Below are 24,396 nucleotides of genomic sequence, written 5' to 3' on the forward strand. Positions count from 1 at the left end.
AATGAGCGTGAGAGGGAGAGAGAATCTCAGAGTCCCCGCTGAGTGCAGGACCAGAGGAGGGGCTGGATCCCATGATCCGGAGATCATGACCTGAGCCAAAATCAAGAGTCAGATGCTCAACCGACTGTGCCCCCCAGGATCCCCTACTTGAAGTCAAACCAATGGTTGCTCTTGAGTTTGACAGCTCGTGTAGAATTGATCCGGTTGAGTGCTCCCTCCCAGGACCCAGCCTTTCCCCTGAGCTGGCTAAAAGTATGAATCTCAAAGAAACACTCTGCCTGAAGTCACTTGTTATTTGTTTCAAGTATTATAAAGTGATTAAGCACTTCCCATATTGAAGCATGTTTGGCTTTGTGAATGCAGAATGTATCACATGGCCCACTCCACTCAGGTAGGCTGCCTGTCTGGAGGTCAGTTTGTAGGGAGCTTAGTTTCCTGAGCATCCCTGTTGTGAAAAACTTAAGTGTGGGTTTTCATTCTTGAGGATATATCTGTGAAAGGCTGGTTAATCCGTGAAGACTCCATTTTAAGCTTTTAATTTTTCCAGGTTTGAGATCTGGTTCAAGCCTCTGAGCAGATAGCCATGAGAGAGGCTGAGGTTGCCCGGAATCAATGAATGGAATAGAGAGCTAGGACTGAACCCAGGAGCTGCAGGGATGGGTGGAAGGCAGAATTCTTAGGAATGGATGGTTTTTTAGGACTTGAGAATGGATATCTTGTTACCAAGTGATGCAAAAACTAGTGGAATTTGAGTATTTCCCTGTTGAGCCCTAGGGAATTATGTTTATGTATTATGTTTTCATGTTTTTAGCTGGGCCTAAGGAACTTTTAGGAGGTCTGTGAAACTTCTGAAATTGTATGTGAAAATTCACGGTTTGCTTTTTCGTATACACAAACGTACGTGAATATGTATGTAGATATATGGGGTGGGGGAGTCTATAACTTTCATTGCTTAAATTTTTTTTATCAAGATTTTTTTTAGAGCAGTTTTAGGTTCCACCAAAATTGAGAAGAAGGTACAGAGACTTCCTGTATACCTCTGACCCCACACATGCACAGCCCCCCATTGTTGATATCCTCACCAGGGTGGTATATTTGCTGCATTCGATGAACCTACATGGACACCTCTATCACCCAAAGTCCAGTTGATGTTAGGAGTCACTCTTGGTGGTGTGCATTCTGTGGTTTTGGACAAATGTGTGATGATATGTATCCACTGTCATAGTATCATGCAGAGTAGTATCACTGCCCAAAAAATCTTTTGTGGTCTGCCTGTTTAGCTGTTCCTTCTACCCCACCTCTGGCAACCAGTCATCTTTTTACTGTCTCCATAGTTTTGCCTTTTCCAGAATGTCACAGAATTGGAATCGCACAGTGCATGGTCTTTTCAGACAGCCATCCTCCACTCAGGCCTTGAAGGTTTTTCCATGTCTTTCCATGACTTCACAGCTCATTTCTCTTGATCACAGGCTAACAGTCCAGTGTCTGGATGGGCCACAGTGTATCATCTGTCCACCTACTGAAGGATATCTCGGTTACTTTCAAGTTTGGTCAGTTAAGAATGTCATTGCTAGAACTAAATAAAGCTGCCATGAACATCCCAGGGGCAGGTTCTGTGTGGACATAAGCTTTCAGCTCCTTTGGTAAATACCAGGGAGCATGACCACTGGATTGGGAGGTAATGGTATGTGTCATTTTATAAGAGGCCGCCAGACCATGTCCCAGAGTGGCTGGCCCACTCTGCGTCCCCACCAGCCACAGAAATGAGCATTTGTGTTGTTCCTTGTCCTTGCCAGTGTTCTGGATTTGGACCCTTTCAGCAGGTGCACAGAGGGATCTCACTATTTTAAAGATTTTATCTATCTGAGAGGAGAGGACTCTTACTGTTTTATTTATTTATTTGTTTATTTATTTATTAAAGATTTTATTTATTCATGAGAGATAGAGAGAGAGAGGCAGAGACAATAGGCAGAGGGAAAGCAGTCTCCATGCAGGGAGCCTGATGTGGGACTCGATCCCGGGACACGGGGATCATGCCCTGAGCTGAAGGCAGATGCCCAACTGCTGAGCCACCCAGGTGTCCCACTTATTGTTGTTTTAACAATACAACATCCCTGATGACATGTGATGTAGAGCATCTTTTAAAAAGATTTATTTATTTATTTATTTATTTATTTATTTATTTCATTCATTCATTCATGAGAGAGAGAGAGAGAGAGAGAGGCAGAGACACAGACACAGGCAGAGGGAGAAGCAGGCTCCATGCCAGGAGCCCAACATGGGACTTGATCCTAGGACTCCAGGATCGTGCCCTGGGCCAAAGGCAGGCGCTAAACCGCTGAGCCACCCAGGGATCCCCTGTAGAACATCTTTTTGTGTGCTCGTTTGCCATCTGTGTATCTTCTCTGGTGAAGGGTTTATAAGTTTCATTACTTCTTACAGGGACTGTTAAATGGTAGTTAAGAGGAAGGGTGCCCTGACTCCCTGCAGATATGTCCCTGCTGTGATGCTTACTAGCTGTACTACCTTGTCACCTTCCTTACCCTTCTCTATGTCTTTTCTCAACTGTGAAGTGGGATGTTGATGATCATCTCGGGCTGGGTTTTCTATGAAGCCGACTTTGAGATGGGCATGGAGGCCAGAGGAGTTGTGAAGGCAGAGGAGGTGCTGCAGGGAAATGCTGGTCTGCTCAGATTGCCACTGGCCCATTAGGGAGCTTTGGGGTGAAGATTGCCTATTAGAGATGTCTGGCATTGGTGGGAATGGCTGGGCCCTTGTATCACCCCCTTGCTCAGCTGTGGCTTGAAGCCAAGGAAGGCAGTCCCTGACAGAGCTACCCTGTCAGCCAACCACACTCTCGACAGTTCCAATCCTTAAGGGAGCATCCATGTCTGCTGCACTAATTATATCTTTGTATGGGAATATATAAAAATTGCTTCATAGAAAGTGACTGCTGAATAAGCATAAATCGTATTGTTATTAAAAAACAGTTCATGGCCCATTGGATAGTAAATCTTCAGACTGTCTATAGAAGTGTTTTTGGGCAAACAAGACTTCTGTTATTTCTTCTGTCTTCATGCCTGCCTATGCTGAGCTGTCCTAGATAGGGAAAGAGGTTCCTTCTTATCTCTTAACCAGTTGGCATTGAGTATGTGTATGCTCTGACTAGTAACAGATAAGAGAAAACCTACCCTTTGTCCTCAGAAATGTGCCCCGGGGGCTTGTGCTTCCAGTTATGGCAGATTACATAATTTAGGTCTGTGCTATCCAGGAGAAATAGAATGCAAGTCACTAATGCAGACACACACATAATTCTAAATTTCCTAGGAGCCACATTAAAAAAAAAATAGAAAAAAAAAGTAGAAAGAAGCAGATGAAACTAATTTTAGGGGTGCCTGGCTGGCTCAGTCAGAAGAGTGTGTGACTCTTGATCTTGGGGTTGTGAGTTTGAGACCCATGTTGGGTGTAGAGATTACTAAAAAATACAAAAAAAACTTTAAAAAAACTGATTTTTAATGTATTTTATTTAATCTCTTATGTCTAAAATATTATCATTGCAACATGTAGTCAATAGAAAAAGTTCTCTCTTTCCATACAGAGATATCTTCCATCTTTTTCATGCCAAGTCTTTGAAATCTGGTATGTATTGTACATTTAGGGCACACTCAGTTCAGACTAGCTAGGCTTCAGGTGCTCAGCAGCCACATGTGGCTACCACTGCCAAGTTGGACAGTGCAGACTTCAGCCACACCTTTTCCTGAAAACAGAAAGAGACACAATGTTAAAAAATCTTGAAAGCCTCATAGAGTGACAAGAAACAAGGAGGATTCCTTGAGAGGCAGGAGGGATGATTACCTGTCAGTGTGGTTTTGCTGTCCAGGGGACATTTGGCCACATCTAGAGTTCTGTCACAACTGGGAGGGGGAGGGGGTGCGCTGCTGCCATCTAGTGGGTGGAGGTCAGGGAGGCTACTAATTATCCTGCCATGCATGGGATAGCCTGCCCCTGCCCAAGAATGACCTGGCCTAAGATGTCAAAGTGCTGAAGTTGAGCAACCCTGATCTAAGAGAAAGATCAAAGCCCAGAGCCCGCCAGAGTAGAGATGTCTTCTACTTTACACTGAGACTTTCAGAGGCAATGCTCTAGGGCAACAGTGGACTGGAAGTGATTCAGCCCTGTGACAGATGTACAGTGGGGCTTTGGACACCTGGGTGCCCCACAGAACCTGAGACCCTCAGACTTTACACTGGCTTAAAGGAAGGAAATGACCCTCTGGAGGATGGTATTATCATTGTAGGTGCACATGATTCCTAGAAGAATTGATTTCTCACATACAACGTCAAGCATACAGTTACAGATGACCAGGCACAATCAGGACAGCATGAGCAACAATCAGCAGAGATGGCAGAGACAGAATTATTTTAAACCTCCGATACCAAATTCAGATCATAGTAAAAAAGTAGGTCTACCATTTTTTTTTAAAGATTTTATTTATTCATGAGACACACACACACACAGGGGCAGAAACACAGGCAGAGGGAGAAGCAGGCTTTAGTTTCATAGTAAAGATTGAAACACAGAAAGTGATTTATTTGCTCTGGCCTGGTTTGGAAGCAATTTGGGATTTCAACAGGTGGAGTAGTTGAAATGGAGGAGGATAGGAATTCCAGAGGTAAGAGGACGGGGGTGTGTTCAGGCAGCAGGATATAAGCATGAGTGTGATGTAAGGTTCATATGGGGAGCTGGTGGAAAATAAATCTAGAATCAAACTTTGTGGTCACGTTGTATACGGCTTTGGATATCTGCGGCCGAGGTTTGCCCCTTGAAGCAGTTGGTAAAGGGAAACTATGGGAGATGACTGCCTTTTTTTTTTTTTTTAAACTGGATAGATATCACTTCTGATTCCCTGGGAGGCATCCCTAGCCCTGGGACTTGTGCAAGATCTCCCCAATGTCTAAGGAGATTTGAAAGACAAATCTCCTGTGAGAGACAGAGGGGTGTGGTGGAAGACTCTGAAAGGTGTAACTGGCATCCCAGAAGGAAAGGAGGGAGGATATGACAGCTTTTAGATCACATGAGATCATGTGTACAGGAGGAGAGAAGGTCAGTGTTCCCCTTGACAAGGATGGAAGAGGCCCTTGGACCTGACAGCATGCACACCAGTAAGGGATTAAGGAATTGCCACCTCCTTCGTAGCATCTAACCTTTTTCTTTTTTTTTCTAAATCCTTTGAAATCGAATTCCTAGTTTGACCTTTCTAGATTTTATATATTGAGACTTTGTTTTTCTGACTTCAATAAATTGTTAAATATCTTCAAAATTGTAATTAATTTGTGTATCTTTAAAAAAAAAAAAAAAGAATGCATGAAACTTACCAAAATGCAGGCTCAGCACACAGCTTAAGTGAGTGAAACGTGCGTGTAGACACGTTACCGTGGAATGCGGGAATCCAGAGACAGAGGGCCCTGAGAGTAGCCAGGTGGGGGGATGTGCCATGCTGACAGCTGGCTGCGCACACAGCAGAGTGCCAGACTTGTGATGTGCTGGAGAACAACCAGCTGGAGACTGTAGCCAGCAAGAGTGTCTTTAAGAATAAAGCTAAAATGCAACTTTTTCAGACAAAAATGGAGAGTTTCCCATGAGGAAAAGGAAATTCTAAAGGCTGTACTTCGGGCCAGAAACAAATAATCCCAGAGGAGAGGTCAGAATGTGGCAGAAAAGAGATAGAGTGGGGACGCCTGGGTGGCTCAGCGGTTGAGCATCTGCCTTCGGCCCAGGGCATGATCATAGAGTCCTGGGATCGAGTCCCACATCGGGCTCCCTGCATGGAGCCTGCTTCTCTCTCTGCCTATGTCTCTGCCTCTCTCTCTCTGTCTCTGTCTCGTGTGAATAAATAAATAAAATGTTAAAAAAAAGAAAAGAGAAGGAGTGGCAGATACATAGAGAAATGTACATGATTGTTGTGCACAAAAATGTATTGTGGAGTTGCAAATACACATTGAAGTAAAATTGACGATAAACAGATGAAAAGTGATAAAACATGACAATCCCAGGAACACGAGAAAGTTGCATCTATAATCCCAAACCTTGCCATTGAGAGAGCTAGAGCCGATGCCTTTACTGGTGGGTGAGTTCTTTCATTGAGAGAGGGTCCTGTGGCCTGTGGGATGTAGACGGTGTCTGCGCCACCTTCAAACCTAAGCTCGTTTCCACTCACCTCTTCGAGGTCTTCCCATCGTCTCCATGAGAAGAACATGCTTCAGGTGCTGCTGTGCTAAGAGAAGGAGAGGCACCCTGCTCAGACCTAGATTCTGCTTGTGGCTGGAGGCCACCTCTGCCAAGACTCATTAGCAAGATGTCAGTGCTTGTCATGTAAGCCACTGAGTCTTGGGGTGGAATGAGGTAGTTATTATGACATTAATCAGCACACTGTGTCTTGAAACCATTGGAAAACAGCTGCTGTGTTAGAGTTTACAGACATGATGATTGCTTATCGCTGTCTGCAGGAGTTTACCACAGTATATGCTAACTTGAATGACCATGGTGTGTCCACTAAGTTCTAGGGGTGCACAGGTGAATAAAGAAATTTCCATGAAGAATTTAGGTTATTGTAGGTGTAGAGAGACTTAAATAAACCACAGCTTTTGATGGAGGAAGTGTGAAAGCTCACTGGGAGGGGTGTGTCACACTGGCTCACAACAGGGCCGACTGCACCAGTGCCCAGTGCTTTGCCAGTGTTCTGTCATCTTTTGTACTTTTCTTCTTGATGTATTTGATGATAATGTTTTAAAAATTGGCTTTATGTGATATTTATTCACAATAAAATTTACTCATCTTAAGTGTGCACTTTGAATTTTGGAAGACGTATGTATTTTGGCAGCCACCAACACGAATCAAACGACATTTCCCGCACCTTGAATGTTCTCGTGTCCCTTCGCTCTCAGCCACCTTCCTTAGTCCTCAGCAGCCATAGGCCCACTTTCTGTCACCATGGCTTTGCTGTATCTGGAAAAGTCATGTGAAAGGAAGTGTACGGTGTGAGGTCTCTCACAGCTGCTGTCTTCACCTGAGCGCAGTGCAGCCCCGGTGCGCTCACGCTGCCTCTGCAGTGCATCAGGATGTACTTCTTGCATAGCATGTGGGCTTGCCCAGGGGTGGACATTCAGCTGGTGCCCAGTGCCTATGAGAGGCAGAGCTGTGGTGAGCACTCCCTGGGCACACACTACCTGGGCACGTGGAAGGTGTAGGTCTCATGCTGTGAGAAGCCACCACACCATTCTCCAGAGTGGCTATGTGTGTTGTGCTCTGGTGTGCCGTGTGTGAACAGTCTTGGTTCTTCCACATTCTCGCTGTACCTGGTATGGTTGTCTCAGAAGGCTTAGTTATTGTGGTCAGGGTGTGGTGGTACCTTGTTGTGGATTTAATTTGCATCTCCCCCCTTTTTTTTAAAGCAACTAAAATCGATAAGCATCAGAGAGAGTGAAAGAAATGCCTCGGGTCTCTGGGGATCTGGAGAGGAAGAGTGGATTTTCTGGTGTGAGCATTTCTAAGACAGTTCACAGAGGAGGTGGACAGAATGGCATGGGGGGCAAGGGAAGTATGTCATCACGGTGCAAAGCAAGGAAGTTCTGTGTCCATCCTTGGTATTATATCCTTTTTACCTCTTTGAACATAAGAAAATACCTGTTGAGCACCAATCTCTGTGAGAGAAAGGGTGGACAAAGATCATAGCTTGAAAACTGTCCAGAAGAATCTGGTTACTGGGGACTCCGTGCATTGCCTTAGTGACAGAAGGTTCTGCCTGTAGCCGTGCCAGTTCTTGCTGGCATCCTACTTGTCAGGTGAGAACATCTTTCTGGGCAAGATCAGTCGGCCCCTGGTGGCCGTGTTCAGACATCACAATGGGTAAGGAGACCGTTCCCTACTTTATGTGATGGCCCCCAGGCCAGGTCTGTGTTTAGCAAAAGGGTCCTATTCTTAAGGCACAAATAACAGATTTATGTCAGGCTGAGGTCGTAGGTAAAGCTTTCTGACATTGGGCTGGCTGCATTTCCCCTGTCCCTGAAGAGTGGTTATCTTGGACAAATTTTCACCATTGTCATTGTTGAAAGAGACGGGATGGGCCTTCAGAAGCATGAGTGACTGAGTGGGTGTTATCAGATAATTGGTGCTGGGATGTGGCAGGAGGGTCAGGTGCCGGGGAGCAGCCTTGTGGTTCTGCAGGACTGCCCTGACTGTGACCCAGATGGTGGGCACACCGGGGTGCCTGCCTGTTTTCCCTCCAGCCGCAGCACTGGTGAAAGAGGGAGCTTGTGTGTCTGTGTGCCTGGATGCAGTGGTCACTAACTCACTTTCCAGTCTTTTAGCTTAATATCTTGTTATGGAAATACCAGGTTTTAGTTTTTCTGATCAGAAGCTTTTTTTCCCATGGTTCATGTTTTGAAATCAGCATGCTTCTAAAGAGTCAGTGATAAACGGTTCTTATCAACTTCTGTTGCACTCTCCCTTTGTCTCGGGCGCTGCTAAGTCCCCTGTGTGGTGTCCTGCTTAATTGCCATATTGGCCCACTGAGGAGGGGGCTCTAGAGAAGATGGAGGTCCCAGGGGTGCAGACTGGATCCTGATCTTCAGTCAGGATGTGGTGCAGTGATGGCCTGCTTTCCTGCCTCCTCTCTTCTCTGATCTTCTCAGCAAGTGAGGACATGAGCCATCCCCTTTCAGGCAGGAGAGGTACAATTTCACAGTTCAGAATTATTGAAATAAAAACACAGTTCTAGCCCACGATGAAACCAACATTTTTTTTTTTTAAGATTTATTTATTTATTCATGAGAGACACAGACTGAGAGAGAGGCAGAGATACAGGCAGAGAGAGAAGCAGGCTTCATGCAGGGAGCCCGATGCAGGACTCAATCCTGGATTCTGGGATCATGACCTGAGCTGGAGGCAGGCGTCCCTGAAACCAACATTTTGAGGACCATCTTAGTCCGGTCTGGTTGGGAGAGTGGAACCATGGTGGGTTAGAGGAACGATCACTGTGGGGAATTCCTGAGCTCTGTTCAGTGTGACTGCAAGGCCTGAGGAGGTAGTGTAGCCCCTTGGGCTGAAAGAGAGACCCCAGGAGGACAGGTTGGGAGGCCCCCTCCTTGGAGCGAGGGGCTAGCTCAGCTCCCAGGGGAGCAGAGAAGTCAGCTGGTTTGGCCAGGCCAGGGTGCAGGCTCCTGGGAGCACGGAGAGTGGTGACTCTCCTTGTGCAGGCTGTAGAGAGAATGTGTATACTGGTGTGGACACTGAGGTCACACTGAGAGGGCTGCATACAGCTTGTGGGCAGGGTAGGGCCAAGAGGTCATTGTGAGTCCTCAGAGCTCCTCCTGTTCTCATCTCAAACTGCGGCAGGGTCCCATCTGCAGACATGTCCCTCGGATGGCCCTCTACCATCAGGATGCCAAGCTCCTCACACACACGGAGGGGTTTCTGACATACTATGTGCCTGGGTTTGAGTCCTGAGGGGCTGCATGAATGCTGATGGAGCTGGTAAGTACGGAAGCATCTGGGCTGTGGAGTGGGCAAAGCTCTTTGTTTTCAACGCCTCTCACTGAGACTAAAGTGCAGGTGCCTTCACTTGGAGCACTTGGCATCTCCCTCCTTGCCTGTGACACTTGAGGCACAGGGTGCTATATGTCACTCTCGAGCCCAGAGGTGACCTGGTCCCTTGTAGCTGGCTCCTGGTAGGAAGGCTACTGGGTTGAAACTTGCCAGAGAAAGCACTGGAGTCACTGTGAACCTTGTAGCCAGAGCTTCCCAGACCCTATGAAGCTCTGCAGGAACCCCTCCAGCCAGACTCCAGCATGAGTCTTGGAAGTGACAGTACTTCCCATGGTGGCCAGGCTTGGGGAAGCCTGCCCATCGGCACAGTTCTCCATGGCAGGCCCCAGGGTTAGGGTGATCAGTACAAAGGGAAAGCTTCCCTATGGGTCACTCTTGAGTAGGTGAGTAGCCCCTAAAAGGAGGTGGGGCTGCACGAGGGTGGGCAACTGGGAGAGGTGTGGAGGCAGAGCATGGGCCCCATGTTCTTGGGGCTGTCATTTCTTTACCGATTGCACTGAGTTATGGCACAAATAGGCAGATCTCCCTGCTGGTGCTCTTTGGGGGTGCAGGTTCCCTTTGCCACCTTCTCACTGGAGATGTAGCTTGTTTGGGTACTCTGGCTTCTGGTGGGGTGGCTGTTGACTTCCCTCTGGGCTGGGACTCAGGTTGGTCTGCAGCCCTCTGCAGTATCTTGTGAGTCTCGCAAACTGCATTCTGGGTATTAACATTCCCCGTCTGTCACAGCGGCCTCGGGGCTGAGAGATGCCTGAGTGTTCTTGCCTGAGTGTTGACCCTTCCTTTCTTGTGGGCTCAGCCTCAAAGTCCCAGCATCAGAGAACGCTGGAGGAAGGACCCGGTGTCCCCGGTCCTGCAGGAACAGAAAGCAGTCAAGGTGCTTTAGGGAAGGAGCCCCCCCCCCCCCCCCCCCCCCCGCCAGTACTTCCATGGCTGTCTCCATTGAGCTCAGTTTGACTAAGCCTGACACTGCTGTGTTTTCCTTTAAGATGTGCTCTCAGTAGCAGGGATCAGTCTCCAGGAGGTGAGAGGAGATAGGGTCGTACTTTGGGCTTGGTTGTCAAAGGAGGCTTTCAGAAGGTGATGGAATCCAGGCTGGTTCTTGAAAGATGACTGGGTGGGGAGGAGATGGGAGACTGCTACAGTTTGCCTTGAGCTGCATGCCCTGCACTTTCAGATGCTCTCCCACAGCACATGGGGATGTGTCCTAGCCAGGAAGTGACAGAGCTGGGCTCCCCAGGTGCATGGAGTGGGTGAGTGAGTAGAGGATGGTGGTGGGGGAACCAGGCTTTGGCCCCTTTATTTTTAGTCATTATGTTTTTTGGTGAAAAGGAAGATTTCTCAGAACTTGTCAAGGTGAGGTGACCAGCTGGTTGGCTGACACTGGATTGTCATCCTGGGAATCACCCTTTGGGGTCAGCCACTGCTCGTCCACAGAGCACAGGTCTCCTGACCTTTCCCCAGGGATGACCATTTCTGTCCTTGTCTTCCCATCTCTCCCAAGTCCCGTCCGGCCCACTCGTGTCCCATGTGGGTCCTTCGTAATATGGCAACAGTGTCATTGGGAGACCCAGCTCAGTGAGATGACCACTCCTCTGGTTGTGACCTCTGCAGCTAATGGTTGAGTCTAAGGAACACTGTATACTTGTCAGGCGAAATAAAGACTTCTGATACCTAAAATGGCAGAATGTAGCATTTTACATTCTTCCAGTGATGTGTCTTGAACCTACCTTGTTATGATCTCTAGTGAGGGGCTCAGTTGTGCTGTGATGAGGATGAAGACATGGGTCTCTCTGGTCCTTTTTTTTTTTTTTTTTTTAAAGATTTTATTTATTTTAGAGAAAGAGAGAGCATGGGTGCTGGGGGGAGGAGCAAAGGGAGAGGGACAAGCAGACTCCATGCTGAGCACAGAGCCCCGACATAGGACTTGATCCCAGGACCTTGAGATCACATCCCCCTGAGATCACGACCTGAGCTGAAACCAACAGTGAGACGCTCAACCGAGTCCCCCAGGTGCCACTCCTCTGGTCTTCTTGTGTGTGATTTCCATGGGTGGGTGATTTGTCCTAAAACTGAAGTGAAAAGGGGATCATCTAGTAAATTGGGGCTGGCTCCAGGGGCCCTGGCGGGGCTATGGTAGGTCTGAGGGAGGCCCTTGGGGCCTGGCGTGCCTGGGCTGCCCTGGGAGGGCAGAACTCTTGCTTCTAGGGATTCTGGCTTCTATTTTTTAAGGGAGGCCAAACCTTTGGATTCTGATGTGTACCGCCTGGTCTAGAAATGTCATTTACACTCAGCATAGCTGTGCCATGTGTCTGAAGGCTTCTCTGCTCTCCCCGCCTCCCCCACCTCTTCTCCAGGTGACAAGGCTCTTGATGGCTATAGTAAAAAAAAGTACGTCTGCAAGTTGCTCTTCATCTTCCTCCTGGGTCATGACATTGACTTTGGGCACATGGAGGCCGTGAACCTGCTGAGCTCCAACAGATACACGGAGAAGCAGATCGTGAGTGTTGTGAGGGGGTGGAGGGCTCAGGGGGGGCCTCCCCCTCCTCCAGGATGCAGCCCTGCCCATGGAAGGACTGATAAGGCTCCTCTGATAAGGTGGCTATTTCTTTCCTTGTCCTTCTTGTACACCTTCCCTGCTGCCTGAGAATTTGCTGTGGGTCCAGCTGGATGCCCACGAGACCCAGGTTGGATGTGATGGGTGTCTTGGGCCTGCCTGTTTCCTTCCCCGCAATGCCTGGTTCACCTGGTGGCTTCTTGTACGATTTTCTGTTTGTTTGTTTCTTTCTTTCTTTCTTTTTTCTTTTTTTAAAGATTTTGTTTATTCATGAGAGATACAGAGAGAGAGAGGCAGACAAAGGCAGAAGGAGAAGCAGGTTCCCTGTGGGGAGCCCGATGTGGGACTTGATCCCAGGACCCTGGGACTACGACCTGAGGTGAAGGCAGACGCTCAACCACTGAGCCATTCAGGACCCCCCCTGACTTTCTGTTTCTGACAAGGGCACCACAGCCACCTGGTTTAAGAGATGGAGCCACAGATGGGTGTGCCCTTGCCTTCCTAGATGGTACTGGTGCCTGGGTACCTGAAACCCTCTCAAGCTTTGTAACTCTAGTCCTATGGCCTCTGGGAGGAATGATACTTTTATGTTTTCTGCAGTGTTTCCTCTGTCCAAAAATTTAACTTACAAGTAAAAGGAATACTCTATATCCCCGAGGAATTTTGTAAAGTATTGGTATTTACCCATTAGAATTTGAATGTCTGCCATGGCCCGAGCAGTATGCTGGGTGCGCTGGGGACACCGTGACCAGAAGCAGACGTGGCCCCTGCTCTTTTCTGATGGGGAGATGGCATCCTCCAGCCCATGGATAGAGAATTATAGCTGCAGCCAGTGCCCAGGGAAGGAGGCCCTTGGTGCTCTCTGGGGCCTGAGTGGGCACAGGAGGAGGAGGAGTTAACCTTGTCTGCAGAGGCAGACAGAGCAGGTAACACCCAGCCAGGGGCATGTGCATGGAGTGCAGAGCTGAAGAGGGGATAGCAGTGACTGGAACGGATGTGAAGATGTGGGTAGACATACAATAGGAAGCTGTGTAGGAGTTACACCTGTGTGGTCAGGGATGAGATGAGTCCAGGAAGGCCAGGGTGTAGACAGGGGGTGACTCAGGGCGGGAGTTTGGCCAGTGGTGAGGGGAAGCTAAGGAAAATAGAAAGAGGGTAAAGTCACAGTCAGCAGGGTTTCTGGAACTTGCTGTAGGTTTTTTTTTTTTTTTTTTTTTTTTTAAGATTTTTTAAAATTTATTCATGAGAGAAACAGAGAAAGGCAGAGACATAGGCAGAGGGAGAAGCAGGCTTACAGGGAGCCCGATGTGGGACTCAATCCCAGGACCACAGGATCACACCCTGGGCTGAAGGCAGACGCTCAACCACTTAGCCACCCAGGCATCCGATCACTGTAGTTTCTTAGGGCCTTCCAGTCAGGGTCCTTTCTACCCCATTTGGGGCAGTGGTGAGTCCAGGTTGCTCAGACACACTGCCATGGATAGGTGAATGGGACAAGTGCTGGGGGTGGGGACCATGGGGACACCTGGCTAAGTGCTTCTTAGGTGTGTCCCACACGGTTGTCTCCTGGCAGAGCTGGAAGCAGACACTTTGCTTCTTTAACAGAACTGGTGTTTTCATCAGTGTTTGAGGAACCCTCTGACATGATTCCTCCTGCAGAATACAGGGCAGACTGGAGGCCTTGGGAGGCTGATTAAAGGCTGGATGTGTGTGCATGGTTGTCCCTCATTGTCATGAGCTCTCTGTCCTCTTGTCTCTGGAACCCAGGGCTACCTCTTCATCTCTGTGCTGGTGAACTCCAACAGTGAGCTCATCCGGCTCATCAACAATGCCATCAAGAATGACCTGGCCAGTCGGAACCCCACCTTCATGGGCCTGGCCCTGCACTGCATCGCCAACGTGGGCAGCCGAGAGATGGCCGAGGCCTTCGCTGGGGAGATTCCAAAAATCCTTGTAGCTGGGTATGTTTTTCCTGTGAAGTAAGTCAGACATGTACCTACTTAAAGAATTTATAGGATGAGTTAATCTGCTTGTCTTAGATAGTGGGAGAATTGTATGTCTAGGTACCTGGTGACATCTGCTCATACCTTTGCTCCCCCAGTACCACTGGGTTTTAAAGTAGATGAAAGAGGGCAGCCCTGGTGGCTCAGCAGTTTAGTGCCGCCTTCAGCCCAGGGCGTGATCCTAGAGACCCGGGATTGAGTGCCGCGTTGGGCTCCCTGCATGGACCCTGCTTCTCCCTCTGCCTGTGTCTCTGCCTCTCTCTGTGACTGTCATGAATAAATAAATAAAATCTTTATTGTTTTATTTTTATTTTTTTGTAAATTATGTATTTATTTATTCATGAGAGACACAGAGTGAGAGAGAGGGAGGCAGAGACACAGGCAGAGGGAGAAGCAGGCTCCATGCAGGGAGTCCGACGTGGGACTCGATCTTGGGTCTTCAGGATCACGCCCTGGGCCGAAGGTGATGCTAAACCGCTGAGCCAATGGGGCTGCCCAATAAATAAAAATCTTTAAAAAAAAAACAAAAAAGGTAGATGGAAGAAGAATCCTGGGAGCCTGGGTGGCTCAGTGGTTGAGCATCTACCTTTGGCTCAGGGCATGATCCTGGGGTCCTGAGATCAAGTCCCACATCGGGCTCCCCGCAGGGAGCCTGCTTATCCCTCTGCCTCTCTGTCTGTGTCTCTCATGAATAAATAAATAAGATCTTTTAAAAAAAGAAAAAAATAGAGGAATCCTGCCAACTACAACCAACTACAACCTTCAACCATTGAAGAAGGGAATGCAGTTATCCTATGGTGTAGCACAGGGTCCTTTCCTGCCCTTTCTCAAGAGCATTACCAAAGAAAAGGCCAAACACCCAAATCCTGAGAATTCTTAGAAACTAACCCCCTTTAATTTGGAGAGAGGCCACACGAGAGAGCAGGCAGCTCTGGACGAGTTTGAAACCGTGCTGGGCTGTCCAGTGCCATGGGTCATGGCAGAGGCAGGGCCCTGCTTCATATTCCAGGTCTCTGCTGAGTTGGGAAACTAACTGAGGGCTCACACCCTGGTGACATGTCTGGCCCAACAAGTGCCCCAGTCCTGGGCACTTCATCAGGACTTGGGGGACCACCTCCTCCAGGATGACTGGCAGTGAGCATACTGAGGCCACAGCGCTCTGGGCGAGGACCCTGGGAATGCTACTCCACATCCTGCACGCCTGGCTCCTGCTGTGCCCTGGGGGTGAGCCCTGGGCTAGAGGAGTGACGAGAAGGGCTGTGGCCACACAAGCCCTGGAGGAGTGTCCAAAGTGTGTGGCACCAGAGGTGGACAGAGAGACCAGGCTGGAGACGAGGCCCCAGAGGACTGTGAGTGGGGAAGGCTCACAGAGGATGTGCCAGCAGTCAGTCACACCCTAGAAGGGGCTGCAGAGCCGAGGAACCAAGTTGGGGGGCTGAGATGACACCATTCCGTGTCTGCCGCGGAGGGCTGCAGGGCATGATGGACACCCTGAGAGCAGAGGTACCAAGACAGAAGAGGCCTTGGGTCCATCTGAAAGAGCTGGGGACGGTGTGGACTTAGGGCTTCACGTTTTTTCTTCCTTACCCGTTAGGGCTGCTCCAGGCCTGGCAAGGCCTTCCTTGGTCCTCTTTGCTCCCTCTGGCCTCTGTCTGGCATCTTTTTTGTTCTGGCACATGCCAGTGAACACATCTGTGTACTGCCTGCCTCCACCCTCAGAAGGCAAGCTCCCTGGGGGCTGAGGTTTTTGTCTGCTATGGCTGTTGCTTTATTTCCTGCATTTTGAACAATACCTGGTATACAGCACATGCTTGGTAAATATTATTGGAAAATTAAATGTAAGACAGAGGTAATCTCTGGCAAGTATTCAGATGATAATTCGAGAACATTTTCCTAGAATAAAGGCTGCACTGCGTTTGCAGATTAAAAGGACACAGAGGGTGCATAACGAAGCCCAGCCTGGATGAACATCAGAGTGGATGGGCGGGGAGAGAGCCCTGCTGCAGGAGGACAACTGAGCCATGTCTGCGAGTTACAAGGCCTGGGGCGCCAACAGTGGGGGAGGCCTTGCCCAGCTAAGTGTCTGTCAGAATCAAGGTCACAGATACCAGGTCCGGGCTACCCACAAGCCATACTTGAAAACCATTTTCAGCACTTGAAAATGCAGTTAAGCCATTGACAGCTCACGGAGATGGCCAGAGATAGACTGAGGAGCTGCAAGGGAGAGTGTGTAGTGACTTGGTTTCAACAAAGTCAAATCCCTGCACCAGAATTGGCTCCTCAGTTATTATTATTATTTTTAATGATTTATTTATTCATGAGAGACAGAGAGAGAGAGAGAGAGAGAGAGGCAGAGACACAGGCAGAGGGAGAAGCAGGCTCTTCACAGGAGCCTGATGCAAGACTCCATCCTGGATCCTGAGATCATGACCTGAGCCGAAGGCAGCTGCCCAGCCGCTGAGCCACCCAGGCGTCTCAGTAGGGTGTCTGTTATGCTGAGGTTCATTCTGCACTCAGAAAGAGAAGCTGTGCAGGTATTGAGCCCTGGGCCTGAGACAGAATGGAAACAAGGTGGCAGCATTCTCCCTGGCCTCCCGGGGATGCTGGATGTTGTACTTCCCTCCTCTGGAGTGTTCTTCTAGGGTGGGCGTCGGAGCTGCGTGGGAAGGGCAGGATGGGAAGGCCCTCCTGTGCTAGTTGGGATGCACTGTTGCAAGCATAGAGACACACTGGCTCCTTGGTACTAGTGCAGTTCTGCCACGAGGCCTGCAGGGCGCACTGCCTTGTTCCTTGCTGCTCCTTGTGAGGAAGTTGTGGGACCAGAGAGAGGGGCAGGTAGCTCCTGCTTCCCAGGTAGTATAGCATCTGACAGAACTTTTTACTAAGGTAATTTCCGTTTGGAGTAGAATGGGTAGCAGTTTGGAGGTTTCTCGGGTTGGATTCATTTAGGAACCAGAAGTGTACCAGGGAGGTGAATGGTAAAGACAGTGCAAACCCTTCTCTTCCCTCCATGTGGACCGAGAGCCCCCACCATGTGGACCAGTGCTTTGAGAATGCTGACTTGTTCTTCTCCACAGAGCCTGCCCTGGGTTATTCCTTAGTGGGCCTGTAGCTTCCCTGGTGGCCCAGCAGAGTTTGGCTGGGACTAGGGAGGCTGAGGGGTAGACAGAGTGTTGGGAACATTGTCTGCCCTTAGGCAGCATTAAAACCTGAACCAGAAACCCTCCAAAGCCCCTCTCCTGGGGCATCTACAATTGTTCTGACCTATAGCTTCTCAGTGTTCGCTGTGTCCCTGAGACGCTGGGCTTGTTCTTGGGATGCTGGGCTCCATAGTGCAGGAGCCTGGCTCTTCACAATCAACTGTGCTGAAGGGGCAGGAGGGCACAGAGTGAAGGCAGGGGGCAGGAGAGAGTCACCAGGGGAGTTTGGTGGGAGTGCAAGGCTCTCTAACACTGTTTTGATTGTGTGTTATTAAGTGAATTGTTAAACGAAAATCGCGATCCAGAGGAACATTAGTTGAATATGCTCCATCTTGCATAGCCAAGGTCCTCTTCAGCATTTGGGAAAAACACCAGAATGGACACTTTTGGAGATGAAAGACTTCTTGGCAGGACTCTCTGCTGTTGATTTTCTTTGAGGTGAAGTCAGAGGCAAAGTCATTCGAGCAGACAGCCTTCTGCCACTGTCTGGACACAGCCCACACATGACCTCTTAGAGGAGGTGGGCATGAGCTTGATCACACTCAGAGGTGGAAGCAACCTGGTCTCCAGGTTACCGTGGGTCTTCTCTGTGAGGCTTGGGGCCTTGCTCAGCTTGGTGGGGCCACATGGGGTGCTGAGTGTATTCTTGAGTGACCACCGGTGTCTGTCTTTCAGAGACACCATGGACAGCGTGAAGCAGAGTGCCGCCCTTTGTTTGCTGCGTTTGTATAGAACATCTCCTGATCTCGTCCCCATGGGTGACTGGACATCCCGAGTTGTGCACCTTCTCAACGACCAGCATTTGGTAAATACTTGTGGAGTCGTGGCCTCTCTCACCTCACTGAGTAACTGTTTCTGGAATAGCCACTATGAAAGCAGCTAAGTGTAGTTTCTTTCTTTTTTTTTTTTTTTAGTGTAGTTTCTTATGATGCTGGGGGCAGACTTCCACAGCTCAGTCCACTGAGTGTGTGAGCACTTGTGGGGCCGTGTGGCTAGGGGAGGAGCTCCCCCTTCCCTGGGATTGGACAACACAGACATGGCCTCTGGCCCACCACATAACTGGTCATCAGAGGGCCTCCTGTGTGCTGGGGTTGTGCAGATGAATAAGAGAGAGATCAGTGTCTCCTGGAAGTACCCTGTTTTGGGAGGGCATTCTGTATGGTGTGCCTATCTGGAGTAATGAGGAGGGTGTCAGTGACCCCAACCTAAGCTCTGGCATGCAGTCTTACTAATCTACATGGTCACTGCACAGGCCCGGCCTGACTGTCCTCCCTGTGTTGTAGATAAGGACAGAGAGGTGTAGGGGGGACTTTGTGGTTGTGATGTGACATGGGTTACACTGGAAGGGGCACACAAAGACGTGACACCAGCAGTCAGGTTTAAATAGGAGCTGATGTTGGGTTCAGTGGCTTTGTGCTACATGCATTTTGTTGTATAAATGAGAGGATTGAAATTCAACACAGATTTTTCCTGCTCAGTGGATAGGTATGAGTATGTTAACTGGTTACTACATTTTTTTCCCAGAAAGAAATCTACTTTAAAAATTAAATTAAAAATAGGGGAGCCTGGCTGGCTCAGTCAGTTGAGCATATGACTCTTGATTTTGGCTCAAGTCATGATCTCAGGGTTGTGGGGTCAAGCCCTGCAGTGGGCTCTGCACTCAGTTGGGAGCCTGCTTGAGATTCTCTCACTCTCTCTATGCCCCTCACTCCTTCTCCTCCTCAAAAAAAAAAAAAAAAGAAAAAAGAAAAAAGAAAAAGATCATTGCACGCAGATTAGAGGAGAGAGCTGGTGGATGTGTCATTGGCATGCTTGCTTCTGCTGTGGCTGTTCCCACATTGTCATTGCCCATACTTCCTGGGATATTTGTGTCCAAGCAGGGCAGCTCTTCTTCAGAGTGGAGCTAGGTCTGTGCAGCCATGTTGTAGGGAGAGGGAAGGGACTTGGGGGGGGTAGGGTTTGGGACTGCATGCTGGGTCACATGGGTCCTGCTCAGTCTTTTCAAGTTCAGACTCCACTCGTAGAGTCGGGAAGTCATGCTGGAGGCTGTGAGGCTCGAGGCTACAAGTCGCCTTCCAGGCAGACCCTGGGAAGCAGGGGGGCTTTTTCCAGTTTTGCACATATGGAAACTGAGGCTTAGAGGGATTTAGTGTCTTCGAGAAGATCTAGACTTGAGCCAGGAGGTGATGAAGGTTCAGAGCTGGGGCAGCTCAGGAGGCCCGAACCACATGCCCAACAGGTGTTCACACTCAGCAGTTTTCCAGAGTGGTGGCTGTGGGAGTTCATCTCTTTTGACACTATATGATTCCACAGCCCCAGTGTTTTGATGCCCATGACTGGCTCACCAGCTGTATTGCCTGGTATGTGCCTGGCCATGGGCCGCTACAACCCACCTCAACCACAGGAGGGCCAAGCCCATCACTGTCTTTTTTCATCTCTGCTCTTTGCGTGTGTTCTCTGTTCTCTTAGTGGCGGCTGTCCTTTATATGGCTGTGGTTGCTGTGTCATGCACCTCTTGGCTTTGTCATTAAAGGTGGCCTGAGATGTGGCTATCTTTGGTCTCGAGGTCAGGAGAGTCCAGGAGGCCGGTTGGATCTGTTTCTTTAGGATAGCTTTCAGGTTGTCAGTAGAAAGCTGAAGGAGGTGCATCGCTGGGGCCGGGGCTCACTGTCCTTGTGCCTTTGTAGCTGCAGAAAATGCTGCCCTTCCCCCACCTGCTCAGGGGTGAGGTGGAGGAAGACCAGAGGGGTTAAATGATGATCCGGGTGGCTTCCTGAGCTTTGTTTGCATCTTCATTGTCAATAAGTATCATTCTTTTGTTTTACTATTTTATATTTATGAGAGAACTAACTTACTTAACCAGTATTTCCCTTCAAGAGACAAGAGTTGGTGGGAGCAGCTCCTAGTTGTCCTGGGCCAGGAGCAGAGATGTCCCTGTGCTGCGTGGGAGATCCTGTGCACTGAGAGAGGATGCTGTGTGGGGTGGGCTCTGTGGGGCCAGGGATGCTTTGGGGACCAGCATGCAGAGATGTGTAACCCAGACTACTTTTCAAGAGGGGGAAGAATGGGCTCTTTCAGCTGCTGTTTTCCACAGTCTTACTTTTGGGTTGTGAAGATTCAAATGAGTCTAAAGGTAACATTGCCTTCCCCGGTCCATTCAGAGTGTGGTTTTTTCCTTTTGTTTTTAAGATTTTATTTTTACATAATCTCTACAACTAACATGGAGCTCAAACTCAACTCTGAGATCAAGAGTTGGGTGCTCTACTGACTGAGGCCAGCTGGGTGCCCCTACACAGAGTGATTTACATTAGGGGCAGCAGTGAGTGCAGCTGACTACAGGGCCAGACAGGGAACCAGATCCAGAATAAGGCAGTCGGGTAGAGGGGCAGGTGGAGATTTGCCTGGGGCTGCTGCCACCCTCCAACAGCCTCCACTGTGGCAGGGGTCTGGGCCCTTGAATTGCCGAATGCCCAGGTTCTCAGAAGCTCCAAGATGAAAACAATGCCTGTGTGCTATCTCAGTTTTTAAAGACATGGTGGGGCAAAGTAGTTTTGAATTTGGCCCAGGGGCTCTAGGTTGTTGCTCTCAGTTTTAAAATTTTATTTGGAAAATGAGTTTACAATGAGAAGACAGCTTCAGGCATGTTGGATGTACTCATAGTATGCATCTGCTGTGTGTTTGTTCCAGGGCGTGGTGACTGCTGCCACTAGTCTCATCACCACCTTGGCACAGAAGAATCCTGAGGAGTTCAAGACCTCTGTCTCTCTGGCCGTCTCCAGATTAAGCAGGGTAAGTTTATTGATGGGGAATGGGTATCAGAGTGTGTTTTGGTCCTAGTTATTTTATTTAACTAAGATATTAGCTTACTATTTAGAACACAAGGTCTTTGGCTCAGTTTGTAAATTGAGGAGTGAGAACTTGCCTTGGTTAGGATGTTGTTGGGTTTTCTTTCAACCTTTTTGTCAGTTGAGAAATGTCCTGTCCATATGGGAAAGTGCCCAGAATAAGGCAGCCCAGCTCACGGTTGTGTTTCCTGAGAGCTGCTCGGCCACCGCGCAGGGTGGGGAACGGGGATACTGGCGGGTGCTCCCCACCACAGGGAGCCCTGTCCTCACTTGGATAGCCTCACTGCTTGCTCTCATTTGCTCTGCTGCCTGAGCACATGTTCTTTAAATCGGGCATCTTGAATTGTTGTCCATAGGGACCCTACGTGTCATCTATTCTTTTGTGTTTGACTCAAAGTGCTCAGTGTTGTGGAGTTGTCATAATTGTTTTGTGTGCCATTCCTTCATTTTTGATGCTGTGTGGAATTTGTATGAATACACCACAATGTACCCCAACGCTGAGGTGATTAGGAGTGACCCAGCTTGGCTATCTCTTGGTTGGTTCATGTGAGTGAATTGCTGGTGGGTGTGTCCCTAGAGGTGGCGTAGCTGGGTCACCTTGAAGGGTGAGCAGGCAGCTGTACCAGCTGGCCTTCCTGCCAGCAGTGTGCGGTTCCCAGTGCCTTGCATCTTGGCTTTTTAGATTTTAACCATCCTGGGGGCATGGTGGTGTCTCATTGTAATTTAAATCTACATTTTTTTGATTATCCTCAAGGTTGAGTGGCTTTGCATGTTTGTTGCTTTTTTTGAATGTCTTTTTTTTTTTAAAGATTTATTTTTTCATGAGAGACACAGAGAGAGAGAGAGAGGCAGAGACATAGGCAGAGGGAGAAGCAGGCTCCATGCAGAGAGCCCGATGAGGGACTCGATCCTGGGGCTGTGGGATCACATCATGCCCTGGGCTGAAGGCAGACGCTCAACCACTGAGCCACCCAGGCATCCCTCTCGTTAAATAGTTTCCTTTTTGTTGGCTTGTAGAAGAAATTCTTTATATTTAAATATGAGCACTTTGTTATGTTAGATTGAACCAAACAAAACTGCCCACATTTAACCATGATTGGTGTTCAAAAATGGCATCTTTGTATGCTTCAGCCTGCTCTGTAACTTGCCGTTTCGCTGCCTTGGTGAAGCCTTCTGTGATCACAGACTCTCAGTTCTAGTGCCCGAACCCTTTCCTTCCTGGTTAGTGCCTTTTGTTCCCTGTCTAGGAAGTCTGCCCCTGTTCTGCAGTTTCACATTTAGGTTGACAGCTACCTTGGGACTGGCTTCTGTGTCTCTCCAGTTGTCCTAGTGCCTCCCTGACACCATCCCGCTGGGCGCCACCTTGGCCAGAAACCAGTGAGCTAGGTCTGCACACCCTGCTGCTGTCTGTTCAGTTTGCACAGAGGCGTGCTGTCTAGTTACTGGAACTGGATGTCCAGTGGAGCACGCCCTCATATCTTGTTCCCCCACCCCCAAAATCCTGTTGGGACTGTAATCTGTAGATCAGTTTTGAAAGAATTAAAATCTTTACAATATTGAGTCTTTAAATCCATGACCATAGTGTCCCTCTCCATTTATTTGGAGAGTCCTTAATTTTTCTTAGTAATGTTTTAGAACTTCTTGAGTAGAGATTACTTTATCTTTTGTTAGATTCATCTTTATACAGCTTATTTTTAAAATGCTATTCATAACAATATCTTTTTTTTAAGATTTTATTTATTTATTTGAGACCTAGAGCATGAGTGGGAGGGAAGGGACAGAGGGAGAAGCAGGCTCCCCACTGAGCGCAGAGATTATGACTTGAGCCGAAGTCAGATGTTTCACTGACTAAGCTGCCCACGTGTCCCCCAACGATGTCTTAAGTGTGTTTTATAACCACCATGTGTTGGTTTGTGCAAGTGATATTTGTACATTGATCTTGGGGTTGGCAACTCTGCCAAGCTCACTAATTTTAGTAATTTCTGTGTAGGTTGCATTAGATCTCCTTTGTACTCCATCATGTCTGTGGATGATGAGTTTTCTTTCCCAGCCTGTATTCGTATGTGTTTCCCACTCCCACACAGACCTGCACTCGGTGTGGCTATGAGAGGATGTTCTTCCTTGCCTCGAGGGGGAGTCTTCAGTGTTTCACATGATGGGCCGTTTTCCTGGCTTTGTGGTTGTTGGTTCTCTGTCACACTAAGGAAATTCCTTTCTATAACTTTGCTAATACTTTTATCATGAATTAACTGGTGAAGCCATATGAAGTTAGAGTTTCTTTGTGTGAGAGTTTCTTCTTTTGGATTCAGCTTATTTAATGAGGTACGGGTCTTTACATTTTCTGTCCTTTCATCAGTTTTGGTTGGATTTTAAATTTTATTTTCATGGAATTTGCTAATTTGAACATTCAAATGTATGGATAGAAAGTCTCTGTACATTGTGGGGTCAAGGGGGTGTGGGCCGTACTCTTGCCCCCTTTTCTTTCCCATGGGCTGCTTGTGCCTTTTCACATCCCTGATAAGCCCATTGAGTGTAATGGCTTCTGACTTGTTGCTGTCTCTGTTGTGGTTTTCTTCCCTGGCTGCTTTCTCTTCCTATCTTTGTTTTAAAGATTTTATTTATTTATTCATGAGAAACACACACAGAGAGAGAGAGAGAGAGAGAGAGGCAAAGACATAGGCAGAGGAAGATGCAGGCTGCCTGTGGGGAGCCCGATGTGGGACTGGATCCCAGGACCCCAGAATCATGCCCTGAGCCAAAGGCAGACCTCAACCACTGAGCCACTCAGGTGCCCCTGTTGCTATCTTTGTTTCATTTCCTTTACTTTCTTGGGTTAATTTGCTAGTCCCTTTGTAAATCTTTGAGGTGAATTCTTCATTGCTTTTATTTTTGTATTTGTTTCAAATGTGTGGATTTATAAGTTAAGTTTCTGAGTGTGGCTTTAGTTGTGGGAGACAGCCTGCATTGGCTCCTTGTGTCTTGAGGAGCAGAGTGCTCCCTGTCTTCTGCTCCATGTCATTCAGGCCCTCTGATTGCTTTACTTGTCCTGTCCATGCCTTACAGTGTGGAGCTCGCCTTCCTGCAGGAGGGGCCATGTCCTGGGTCTGGGCTGCTGTCTTGGAGTTGAGGGCAGGGGTCAGGGTGAAACCTTCCTGAATGTGCTTACATATGACCTAAAGTGTCACACCTGT

At 48.5% G+C, this 24,396-nt stretch overlaps 1 protein-coding gene and 1 non-coding gene across 5 annotated transcripts in view; both read left to right on the forward strand.

The window, feature by feature from the left end:
* The window catches only part of AP2A2 (adaptor related protein complex 2 subunit alpha 2), a 96,017-nt gene that overhangs the window by 48,256 nt on the left and 23,365 nt on the right, over positions 1-24,396 (forward strand). For all 4 annotated transcript variants that reach the window (XM_025451911.3, XM_025451912.3, XM_025451909.3 and 1 more), the window contains 4 exons: positions 11,958-12,100; positions 13,925-14,118; positions 18,036-18,165; positions 21,048-21,149. In XM_025451911.3, coding sequence (XP_025307696.1) covers positions 11,958-12,100; positions 13,925-14,118; positions 18,036-18,165; positions 21,048-21,149 — 569 coding nt within the window. The remainder of the gene's footprint in view (positions 1-11,957; positions 12,101-13,924; positions 14,119-18,035; positions 18,166-21,047; positions 21,150-24,396) is intronic.
* On the forward strand, positions 5,085-5,215 carry LOC112663766 (U6atac minor spliceosomal RNA). The gene has a single exon (XR_003139361.1). It is a non-coding gene; the product is annotated as a U6atac minor spliceosomal RNA (small nuclear RNA).

This window comes from Canis lupus, chromosome 18 (genome assembly GCF_003254725.2).
Source record: "Canis lupus dingo isolate Sandy chromosome 18, ASM325472v2, whole genome shotgun sequence".
NCBI lineage: Eukaryota > Metazoa > Chordata > Mammalia > Carnivora > Canidae > Canis > Canis lupus.